General features: G+C 36.7%; 1 protein-coding gene across 2 annotated transcripts in view; it reads left to right on the forward strand.

Moving 5' to 3' along the window:
• Positions 1-12,603, forward strand: part of chchd3a (coiled-coil-helix-coiled-coil-helix domain containing 3a) — a 72,671-nt gene that overhangs the window by 22,653 nt on the left and 37,415 nt on the right. For both annotated transcript variants that reach the window (XM_041254694.1, XM_041254695.1), the window contains exon 4: positions 10,701-10,845. In XM_041254694.1, the coding sequence (XP_041110628.1) occupies positions 10,701-10,845 (145 nt within the window). The remainder of the gene's footprint in view (positions 1-10,700; positions 10,846-12,603) is intronic.

Consider the following 12,603-nt stretch of genomic DNA (forward strand, 5'->3'; position numbering starts at 1 on the left):
TGCTTTGCAGAGAGACTTTATAGGGGTTATCAGAAAAATACAAATTTTTAAATAAACCTTTAGAGTCCAATACATGTACGTGTATTTTTGTTTTTGTAATTATCTGAATGCTAATTAATACAAACCACTGCTGTTCCCCAGCTGTTCGGATGAAGGGGCTAACGTTTTCATTTTTATAGCTTCTTAATTAGTGGTTGCAAAAAGGGAGCTACAACCTGCATTCCACGTGGTCCTAATGTCACACACTACACAAGTTCATCAACATCCTATCACAATCTGAGGGGGGCTGAGTCCCTTTTTTAAAATTTTGGTGGGGGCTGGGGACCCTGAGCCCCCGTAGTCGGCGCCTATGGTAGCATCTGTAGTCCCCAAACAGCACCAAAATAGTAGAGAGATGCCACTGTGGACGCAAGACATTTCCCAATGTCCTTTGCGCTCAGCAGTTTGAACTAGGTCGTTTTAATTTTATTCACATTTTTCTTCCTGGGAGGGCTCCAAAGTAATTTGCAGTAACAGGAAATTTTGAGATTCTATAACAAGAATTGACTAGTTTATCAAACCAACACAAAGATCTAAGTGAAAAGTTCAAAATCACAAGGCAAACCTTTTCAGACATTCTGAAAGGATGCCTACTTAAAGCAACATGGGGGAGAAGAGAACTGAATACCAACAGAAAGTTCCTGAGTACCGAACAAACACAAAGATCTAAGTGAAAAATTCAAAATCACAGGGTTAAACAAGGTGGTGCTAATTGACTATTATTTTTTTAAATAGCATTCAGATAGGTTTGTCATTTTAGCATTTTTAGGTATTAGTTTTTTATACACAAACTCTGTAATCCAACACACTGTCTAATTTGACATGCTTTTCTGGTGCCAAACCAGATAGGATTGGACAGATTTTACAGAGGTTGAAATGATTTTCAGTGCAATTCCCCTTTTAATACATAACATGCTATTATATTTACAGGTTAATAACCTTTTAACACACATTTTGTATTTTAAGTATGTTCTGGAAAGGGTATTGCTCTTTCCGGTTTCCGAATTGAAGGTCTATAGAAGACTGATGCAGACTATAAAATTTATGTTATTAATTTCTGTCGTATTTTAATTCATTATAATGATTGCCAACCCATTCTGAAAAGAAAATACAATCATCTTTTACTATCTTGAGAACATCTGCATCTAGCCATTATTAAACAGGGGCCATCTGTAGGGATAGTGGAGCACATCGAGTGCATTCATCTTTAGTCCCCATTAAATTAGAGCTCATTTACCCGAGCAGTGTAACATCTTGGAATATGTTTCATGGTATCTCCTTGGAGGAAATGTACAAAATGGCCACATGCTCCTGTAGCTGAAGCAAAGGCAAATAATACACCATCAAGCAAGTTACTGGTTTCTATAGATGATTGCAATTAATTGATTCTAATACTGGAACAAAGTACACAAGTAGTGGTCATTTATAAATAAAAAAAAGAACATTGACACGTAGGTACTACTATCCATTAAGGTATATTATAGGTTTAGTATGTGAACATTTCTTTGGTTACCCAAAGCCTCAGAATACTATAGTACGGTCACTAAACCAGGTTTAAAGGGTTTTCAAGTGAACTACATGATCCACAAACCGTTAAACTTGAATGATTCTGTGATCAGTTCAAAAGATGCTACAGTAGACAGGCAGTGTTTTGCTTCATTTAGATCACAAATAATAATAATAATAATAATAATAATAATAATAATAAAATGTCTAGTAAAGACTTTAACCCCCTCTAGTGGAATACAATAAATTCATTTGACAAGAATAAATGTGAGTAGACATGCATTCATAGCATTTGAAAGATACATTGTTCTTATACATGTAAAACACAGCCCAAATACAAAATAAAATTAATTCCTTATACTTGGGGTTTATTTTTGTATTGCCAAAGCAGTTAAAGGCTAGAGGATTTGAATCATTTTAAAAATATGAATCTAAATTGAAAAAAGGCATCTGTGATTGTCTTTGTTTTCTACTTAGTGCTTTGGGCAAAGCTGCAAAGCTTGGATTAATTTGTTTCCCCAGTAAACCTTGAAAGTAACAGACACTTTAGGTCACCTAAAGGTATTTGTAAAACACAATTATACAAAGGAGAAAAAATTAGATCAATTGAAAGCCTCTGGTGGAGAGCCAGTTGGAACACACTGGTAACTCAATACACAATTAGATTTCCCTTTGTACTTGCATAATTCATAAGAAACCAAGCTTTAAGCATTTCTTAGGCATTTGATGGAAACAAAGAATATTCAGACTTTTTTAAATTATAAGGGACTAGATTTGCAACCAGGTTACCTGTTTTAATTTATTTTTTATTTCTGCTTGGCCTATGCAGTATATAAAAATAAATACATACAGGGGAAATTGAATTGAGTGTGTGGGCTTGATCATACTGTCTATTCAATTTTGTTGGCTAGTGTTGGTACACCTCCATAACCCAAACAAATTACTATTGACAAATGTATTTTCCGTCACCCATAAAACATTTAGGGTGTTCATCTATTTTTATAGGATTGTTTGAAGCCATAGAACTGAACACTTCGCCTATCGTGTCTCCTTGGTAACAGTGTAGAGGAGCCCAGGGAGCTTTATTGACCATGGTGTTTTGCTTGGCCGAACAAAAACCTATATTTTTGGTAATGTTATCACTTAGCTTGTCTTTTTTTAAATTTATTTTTCTCACTGTAGTATGATTCCTCAGTGACAATGCAGCTGTACAGTGTCAGTGAGGAATCGTACTACAGCGAGAAAAATGCTGTAGTATGACCTGCTTTTTTAAAATATAAATATATATATTAGTCACCAATGGTTTATACCCCGGTTTTCTCCTCAATCCCAGTTCACCGCTGTAGACCTCTGGCGACTCGCGGAACGGAAGCTGGAACACGCTTCCTCTGAAACATGTTCCTGCAAATCCGTCATTTTTCACACTGCGGATCCACAGCGATTCCACCAGACCTATAGTGCTGGTGAACAACACAGATCTGATGGCGCTCTGAACCATGGTTACCCTGCCGACCTAATCCCTCCTACCCGGGCGGCACATGGTCAGTTTTGTGCCGCCCCCCAGGAACTGCCGGTCACGGTTGGCTGTGACATAGCCTGGATTCCAACCTGCGATCTCCAGGCTATAGGGTGCATCCTGTACTCCACGTGGAGCACCTTTACGGGATGCGCCACTCAGGAGCCCCCATTACAATGCAAGGAGGAAATCGTATAACTTGAATTTACTTTTTTTAAATACAATGTATTAGTTCTAGCTTTTTAAAAGTTGGTTATACAGGGTGGCACATGTTGCTGAATTGAGAGATCCTAGGTCATCCAGCTTGCTTCCTGGCTGGCTATTACCACTAGGTTACGCTGTCTTCACAAGTACTGGGTAGCTGTAGATTTTTTTTCTAGGGATTTACAACACTGTATCTACTGATATTTTTATTTGTGTTTTTGTCTTTCTTTATTAGATGGGAATATTAAGAGGATGTTAGAAAAGGGAAGAAGGGAAAGCATTGCTCTTTAGTCATATTTTTGTTATTCATGGTGCTCATAATGTTGTGCAAAAACGAGCATATGCCATGGATACCAGGAAACTTCATTTTTAAAAGCTATAAGGGCTACGGTCTCTAACATGTGTTAAGACAGTGCAATCCACATCCTGTTACATATTTAATTAAAAGCCTCACATCTGAATGTTTCAGTCTTATACTGCATGTGGTGCCATGATCGGCAAGCATTAGTGGACCTCAAAATCTTACCAGGTTAAAGATAGCTGAACCATGCAGAAGGAAATTCATTTGTACGCTGTGATACCGTAAGGTGGTGGATTGGGAAAAACCCTGAAAGTAGGGTGGATGACTGCTGACTTTTTTCCCTAATGAGTTTTCCCTAGACTCCATGAAGATGTGCTAATTGCTTACTGTCCGATTTGTTTTTAAACCACAATGTTATTAAAAAAAAAAAAAAAAAAAAAAAAAAAAAACAGGTTGTGGTTGTTTTTGTTTTTTGTTTAAAGTACAGTATGTAAATCTGATTTGACTGTGATAGGGTCATAGAAAAAATGTAACGAGATGGATCTCCTGGCACCCCGGCCTTTACTCTGGTTGCTGAGTCAAACACTATCTTAATGAAATTTGATGGTGTAATTAATGGCCAGGAAATCATCAAGCCAGTCAGCTTTACTTGTGCCAGTAACAAGTGCAAAGGTCTTTGACTATCATGAATACTGTGATACATCCTTTGCTATGTGAAGTGAGGAGATGAGAGTACATTTCACCAATTAACAAAACAAAAAAAAGCTTTTAAAGAAGGTACTTTGATACAAGAAATGTAGACTTCTTTCAGATTTTGAAAGGAAAGTGGGGGTAACTCCAGCTAGCTCCATCTGTGACATGGATTGCTATGAAAGTGTGGGGGCCTTCCCGGGAGATGATCAACAACCCAATTACCCGCTTGCTAGAGGGGTTACGTTTTCACAGAGACTCGCAGCTTTGCAAATGTCGCTGAAAGATTCCTTGTAATAGACAGCATTTATCTTTGTACTGCAGAGGCGGCTGCATACAGAGCCAGATGGTGCCATGCCTCATGAACTTGAGATGAAAATCTGCTTCTGGTCAGCTCTGTGCCGCTGCTCTGTTGAGTTGTACTGTGGAATTGGTCTCGGCTCAGTAGAGCTTTCTGCACACCTGTCTTGTATGTGGTATTGAATAGAAAAGTTCCATTGTTATTGTGAGAGGAGAAGAATATATACCTAAACAAAAAATAAAGGCCCATGCTCGAAGAAATGAGACAAAACTAATGCAAAGCAATGGATCAGTTAATACGTTATGTTTTGTATTGGCCAAATGTTCAGCTTAATACTATAGAAATCAGAAAAAAAAAAAAACCCCTGCATAATTTAGCTAGACCACAAACATACCAAAAATACTCAACTAAAAAAGTGCAATAGTATGCATGGCGTAAAAGAGGGATTATGGGCTAGACATGAGAATCATTCCATATTCGGTCTGTATTAATCCAATCGATACCTGAAAGATATGCATGTGCTCTTTTGAATGTTACTTTAGTGTAATATAGGCTAACTCATTTGTCTTGGCTATAATGCATTCTCATTTCTCACTTCTATCAATTTAAAGTACCAGGTTTAATTTACTTTTCTTAATCGTGTTATAATTGACTCCTGGACACATCCCACGGGTAATATAGCATTAATTTTATATTAAAGCTTCGAAATCAAATCATTATTTGTTTATATATATATATATATATATATATATATATATATATATGAATGAATTTTTTTTTTTTTTTTTTTTCTAGTTTGTAAACTGCTGCTGTTGATGTGCTGAAGAGTGCTCTTCAAGCCAGCAGAGCAGAACAAGCTCATCTCGAGAATTAAGCCGGCATGGGAGCTTGCTCTGCAGAAAAAAGGGCAATAACCACTTAAAAAGATTCTTTGTCTCAGACAAAGACGTCATGTCATGGCTTTTAAATGCTTATCCACAGAAAAAGAATATATGATTTTGTTTCTCACCCTCCACTGCAATATATTGTCCTGTCCACCCTATTTGTACCATTGCAAGGCATTTTGAACCTCATTCTGTGCTATATTTAATCATGCTATGAGAGATTGGGTTTCACCACATTGAGTACTGTCCAGTAGTACTGTAGCTCTGGATTAGGAAGGGCCAGCACTGTTTGACAGCTAAAGATTATTAATTTTCTGCCCCTGAAGCCCCCTCCTCTTGTTTTACAGGGGATCATTTGTTCTGTCCCTGTGGAAAATAACCCCATGGAAGGATCGCCTCTCCATCTCCAATTGAACAATGACCAACGGAACAATGATTTTTGACAACCCAATTTCTGTAGGAATAAAATAAAATTGAGCAGTGCAAATTTAATCGTTTATTTAGAAAACAATTGTGCAAAGACTGTATTGCCTCCTCACCTGCACTGTCCAACAGATTTAAGGCATTTTGTGTAAGTGTTTGGAATTGCATATTTCCAATGCTTGAACATTCCTTGTTCATTGCATAAATAAAGGCAACTGTAGTGTAATGTATTTAACATTGTTTGTTGTATTTCCTTTTAAAGGAATACAAGTGCATTTTAAAGATCACAATATTTTTGATGAACATTACCAATGCACACCACAAAAGACTAATCTTTGTCATTGTTAACATCCTGACAACTTTTTACAAATAACTTTAAAGTCTGTTTCAAAGCTGTTTGCAAATTGGAACTAATAACCTGTATTTTCAATTTCTTTATTTTAATTGCATCTTTTATACAAATACTTCTTTGAAATCATAACAAATGAGTTTGTTTACAGAGATAAAATTGTTTTTTTTTTCTTGATTTATTCGAATAGAGTGAATCTGTACTGAGGTTAAATGTTTCACAGAAAGATATATCCCCACGCAGAAACCCATGTCAGCAGCTGTGATTTTAAACTCTCGGCATTGCATCCAAGAGGCACTCTGCCTCATTAATTATTTAACCCCAGCATTTAGAAACATTAGTCAACCATTAATATTGCATGGACCCTTAAACTGCTTTGTTCAAAACATTCGTGCATGTTATGCAAGTCTGTCAAATTCCAATTACTATGTAGCTCATATTGAAATATAATACTGTACTTAATAACAAGAAAGATGTGGATAGCTGTGCTTGGTTAATGATTAAATAGTCATGGAATCTGGGATAAAATTGCAACTGTAAGTCTAGGACCCCATTCACACATGTGATTTGAGGCGGCTCAGGGAATTACAGGACATTACCGTGTGACCCAGTGCAGTGCAACCCCATCACCGCGAGACACCTTTACAGCGACAGGCCACCACTGCAAGCTCCATTACAGCACATCACCGCACACAACTAAGTAGCTATTGTGAACAGGATGGCTTTGCAGGGGTGACGTCAGACCAGAAATGCAGACTCCAAACAATGATTAATGGTGGTGAATCTGTGATGCTATGGCATCCAGAGTTTTATTGTAATAATAATAACAAACTAAAAAGTTTAAACAAAACAAAGGGCACGTTGGCCAAACAAACAGACAGACAAAACAAACGTGGACAAACCCAACAAGTACCGTGCTGAAGCTTCTAGCACGAAATAGCAATTGTTAATATATAGTATCTCCTTCTCTCTCCCGTTCTCCATGCACGAACACACAACCCAGAGTGCATGAAAACGTGCAGCTTTTATGCAGCTGTACCGAGACTCGATTGCTAATCAGTTATTCAATTGGAGTCTCGGTACAACTGCAGGTGAATTAATAAAAGTGCAATTCCCCGTGCTCACATATTATTTTACCTGCACGTGAAGTGCTGTGCAATCCTCGCGCCTAAATACAAATATACATTTTAAACACTTGTGCTCGTAACCCATATTTATATCCCGTGTATTTTATACATAAACACCCCAACATTAACACACTACGTACAACGTAAAACACTTAACAGACATAAAGCGGCAGGACACTCCGCCCCACTATACTTGCTGCCTTCCCGAGATGCATTCAGTGTCTTAAGTTATTGTAAAGTAGCAGCATGGTTTCTTTCAAGCTATTGTTATCATTTATTTATGTATTTATTTATTGCATGCATTACCTTAAGTTGCGTTTCTTTAGTAAAGACATGTTTTCAATGCAATATAGTTCCAATGTCACACTAATATCTGCTCATTTGGAAAATAAAACTTTAAAAGGATTACTGTATATCCGGTACTTCCATTCGGAGTGCAGGCTGTCATTCCATAAAAATAAAAAAAAGCAATTTGCCACATTTTTAGGCCTGCTTTTCAGTCACATGTGAATGCGCAAATGCGCCTTAAAAACAAAAAATGTGAACAGGGGGATGTAGACCTAAATATGGGGTGGCCCCATTATTATTATTATTGATCCTGCTGCCATGACTTGCAGTAACAAAATAAAAATGCAATGTTGACATCTGCCTGTGCATGGCCTGTAAAACAGATGTGTAATGTGGCTGTTGCTACAATATATGTTAAATTCTAGAACTGTATTGTAAAATAAAGGGAGTGTACAGATATGCTATTGTAATGGAGACGGTGGTGTCTAGCCAGTCATCCTTTTATCATTGATAACAATTGCAGGCGGTATGTGGGTGTGATTGATCACTGTTGCATAATCTGTACCTGACTCAAGATTTTCCTAATTTAATGCTCAAATGCAGGTTTTAAGTATAAGCATGCATGTGTTTTAAGTATAGTCCTAAATATGAATGTCCCCATGGAATTAATATTTTAGTTAGCCTACTATAAATGTATAACCAGTGATTACTGTTTAAAGAGTGTTCAGCGACCAGTCCATGTTTCAATATTTTCATGACATTGAAGATATATAAAAGTTTTAAGAAGAGATGACAGTTTAAATATGATGTGAACAATGATAGAAACCTGTTACATTATACAGGAGGTGCAGCCACATTGACGCCAAGGCGAATTATTAATTTTGTTAGTTTTAGCATACAAGTTTCATGCTGTGCTGAATCCATACAGTAGCTGCAAAGTGGCGTAATGTTTCGTGTTAAAGAGGTACCCTCAATTTCCATCCTCCTCTCTTCCCAAAGGAACACAAACCAGGATAATACTGGGAAGCAGGTTCAAGCTTTGGGGACTAGACTTCAATCCATTAAGACATTATTGTCCTTCTGTAAAGTGATGTATTGCTGATTGATGCTGCTTTCAAAAAGGAATTGTAACTTGTATATAAAATGCCTTCATTGCCTTGAAATGCAGCTGTGGCAAGCAGATGATAATATGCTGTCGATGTCACCCTAATGCATCTGAGTAGATACAAAAGAGTGGTTAGCGATGCATTAGCTTTGGTAATTCAGACTGTAGCTGTCAGTTACACTGTGTCACAAAAAAAAAAAAAATTGTTCCTGGGTAGTAAGTGTTATTTCCTAATTGCTTATGCCTCAAAAGTATAGAAAATGGCTATTATTCCCCACAAACTTTGCTTTTGTCACCAGGACAGTGATATTTCAAAATATCACTATTTCCAATGGGAAAATGGGCAAATGTGTGTCTTTTCGTTCACATAAAGTCAGAAAAAAACAACATATGAATCCAAATTAACATGTATTTATACTAAAGTAATACAAAGATGACTACAAAAGATTTAGAAGTGAGTAGTTTTTCAAGATTTACAATTATACTGTAAATACAGTATAATTGTAAATCTCGAAAAACTACAAAAATTGTGTTACATAGTGTTATCATTACAAAGCAGCAAAGGTTGTAGCAGTGGGTGTTTTTTTTATAGTAAACTGCATGCTTACTATGAAGTAATATACAGTTGCCTTTACTCCATGAAGGAGAGAGAGAGAGATTCATTTTAATGAATATTAACCTATTCTGAACCAAATGTAGCTGGTGAATACCAATATGATACTAAACAGCTCAATATAGAACCCTATATTGTGAAGTTCTTATTGGCAGTCTGGCTGTGGTTACCCTCTTCCCCATAATGCCATTTCACATGCAAACGTCATTCTCATTCTATAGCTAACTACAGTATGTCTCCCAAATACTGCTTTATAATGAAAGTGTGCTGGGTCTGGTTAGCTTTAGAATCACACATTAAACAAAAGGTTACTACAGAGGCTGCTGAATAGAATGTAATATAAACAGCTTTCAGAAACCAGTCAGTGCAGACAAGAAGTATTCCTGTCGGCAAGTTAAATCAGTACTACAACGATCTACCGCAGCCACCTCGCTTCAGCCTGCTGCTTACTTTTACGCAGTTGGAATTTTAGACACATATACCCACAATTTATTTGTTTTGACTTGGTACTAATAAAATAACGATGAACATGATGCATATATTGCCTTTATTAAAGCATGCCAGATGCCTTTGGGGATGTTTCTAATCGATATCCACATCTGTATAACTTGGCAAACCTTTGCCTTAACTTCCAAAAAATTCAGTGGATGCAGAACGTGCAGTCTCAATCTATGGGCAAGTCAACTTCAGGGAGATGCTGCATGCCTTTAACAAATGATAGCACTCTGTTTTAGTAAGGAAGCAAGTACCACTATTTTTAGGCTTTATAGTGTTTTGAAATACTGTCAACTTAGGTTTATTTAATGTGTAAACAGGTCCGCAAAATCCTAATTTTATTCCGCAACCTACCCATGAAAAATACGTAAATTTACCATGATTTAAGTAGACCGCTATTTATAAATAGCGATTGATCATGTTTTCTCCAAAGACACATTATGCAAAACAATTACCTCCATCTGTACAGTGGTACAATGAATATCCTTTACTCAGTGAAACACCAGCATCACTGTGACACATTTCCCCATATTTTCCTCAGAAGTGACAGTGAGTATTGTAGAGACACCTTGGTTGTATCTACAGCTTTACAGTATTATTTTTTGTTCTTCAGAAACAAAAGGGCAATAAACAAACAAAAATAAGAAATGGTGGTTGGTTCTGAATCAAACATATTGACATCCTCACTGAAGAAAATGCCCCCTTAAAAATTTGAGAGGGGGCCACATTGACCTTCAGTCTGTAAGTCCTGGAGCAAACACTGGATATGTACAGCTCATACCCAATTATACTTTACACCTTATTTTGTTCTAATAAAACTTTGTATTTTAACTTTCTTTCCCTCCCCCCCTCCCCTTAGGCTGGAACAGGATAAGGCTTTTGTACGTGAAGAAATCAGTAAAGTGCTGGAGCGAGAGCGAGCTGCTGCCAATGAGAGCATTTCCAGGGCTGTACTACGGGAAACAGTGACAACTGAGGAAGAGCGGCTGAAAACCAAGCGCTTTGTAAGTACCCTATGATACTGTACCTGGCTTACCCTCAGTAGATCTCTCTATCTTCCTTCCCAGCTCTCTAACTGTCATTGTTGTTGGCTATTGATGCTGTAATTCAAAGAGGACACAAAACAAGTTAGTCACACAAATGTAATGTGTACCATCAGTATTTAATATGTGCTTTGTTTAATATCAATTGAAGGTCTGCCCAAACATTAAAACATTAACGGGTATGTAAATGTAGATGATATACAGTGGCTCTCAAAAGTATTCACCCCCCCTTTGGACTTTTCCATATTTTATTGTGTTACAAGATGAAATCAAAATGGATTTAATTAGGAGTTTTTGCCACTGATCAACACAAAAAAAGGCCATAATTTCAAAGTGAAAAATAAAATCTACAAATTGTTAATAATTCCCTGTACAGTCATTCATAGATTTTCTGAATCTGACGCTTACCAGGCCCCAAATAGCTTATTGGCATGTTATTATTTGAATCATGACTGTGAGTAAAAAATTTATACCTGAGACACAGGGTCAGTTCTATTACCAACTTCTATTAAAGGCTTGGCATAAACAGGTAAAGCAGCACTTTCAGGCACTGGCTTCAAATGAGTTATCATTAAGGCAGGTTGGGTGATATTATTTAATAGCTGACTTGCTGATTTGAAGAAGTAGCGAAAAAAGTTGATGCATATTTTTTTTTTTTTTAGTTGTCTGTAATTGAGTTTTTACTGAATGTGTTTTTGTTAGTCAGCATGTGATCCATATATAGTATCAAATGCTAGGCTAGTTACAAGTTACAAAGTGCATACAAAAAACAATAAAGACAGTTTAAAACTTGTAATGCAGTAGGTATTAAGGAATTAAAGCGGGAACAAGACCATGTATGGAACAAGAGAAGCTAATTCAATTACTGTTTAATAGAGTAGCTACATTACTAATCTGGAGCAGCAGCCTGATTTGACGTATCATCTTCACCCTTGGAGATCAAATATCTGCCAAGATGTAGACTATTAATAGGTCAAAGTAGGGCTGATAGGTCTCACTGTAGTAATAACAAATATAGTTACCGTAAGACACTCCAGTCCAAGTTACTGTATAAAAGGTGTACAGTACCTCAGTAATGTTTTAAGTTGAAGTTTTGACACCTGTTTTTAAGTTGTATTGTCAAGTGTAGCTTTTCTAAACTAGGGGGCTGAATTACTAGAGGAGACAAAGAGCAGAGTTCAGTGTTTTTACAAGAGTGTTGATTACATACCTCATTTCGCTCATTCATCGTTTTAATAGCAAAAAAAATTACATAGATTTTAGATGGTGCTGAAATACCAGGCCCACAGACTGAGGTGGAAAGTGCTCTGTAATATTTTTGTGTCGTGTGCATCTAAGGGAATAGCACCTTCAGACTTAAGTAATGAGCATTCTGTCGTTACATTTATTTATATAGCAGAGGTGCATGAGCCTGCAACGTATTTTATTGGATTATGTTAATTTAATAATTTGTGGCTGATTATGGTTTAATAAACCATGCTAGCAAGTCTCTAGCCCCATCTTGATTGCCTCACACACAATACTGGAGTTTGTTGTGGATTGAATTACTGTAGACATTTTCAGCTCACTATCTGTGAGTGTAAACATAACCATCAATTATTTGTTGTTTTATTGGCAGCTTACATGGCAATTTATCTTGAAATCGTCTAGTAATAGCATTAAGTAACGTATGTATTTATCAAATTAGTAGCTAGTCCATACAGTTATTGGAAGTATTAC

Source organism: Polyodon spathula, chromosome 7, assembly GCF_017654505.1.
Source record: "Polyodon spathula isolate WHYD16114869_AA chromosome 7, ASM1765450v1, whole genome shotgun sequence".
Lineage (NCBI taxonomy): Eukaryota > Metazoa > Chordata > Actinopteri > Acipenseriformes > Polyodontidae > Polyodon > Polyodon spathula.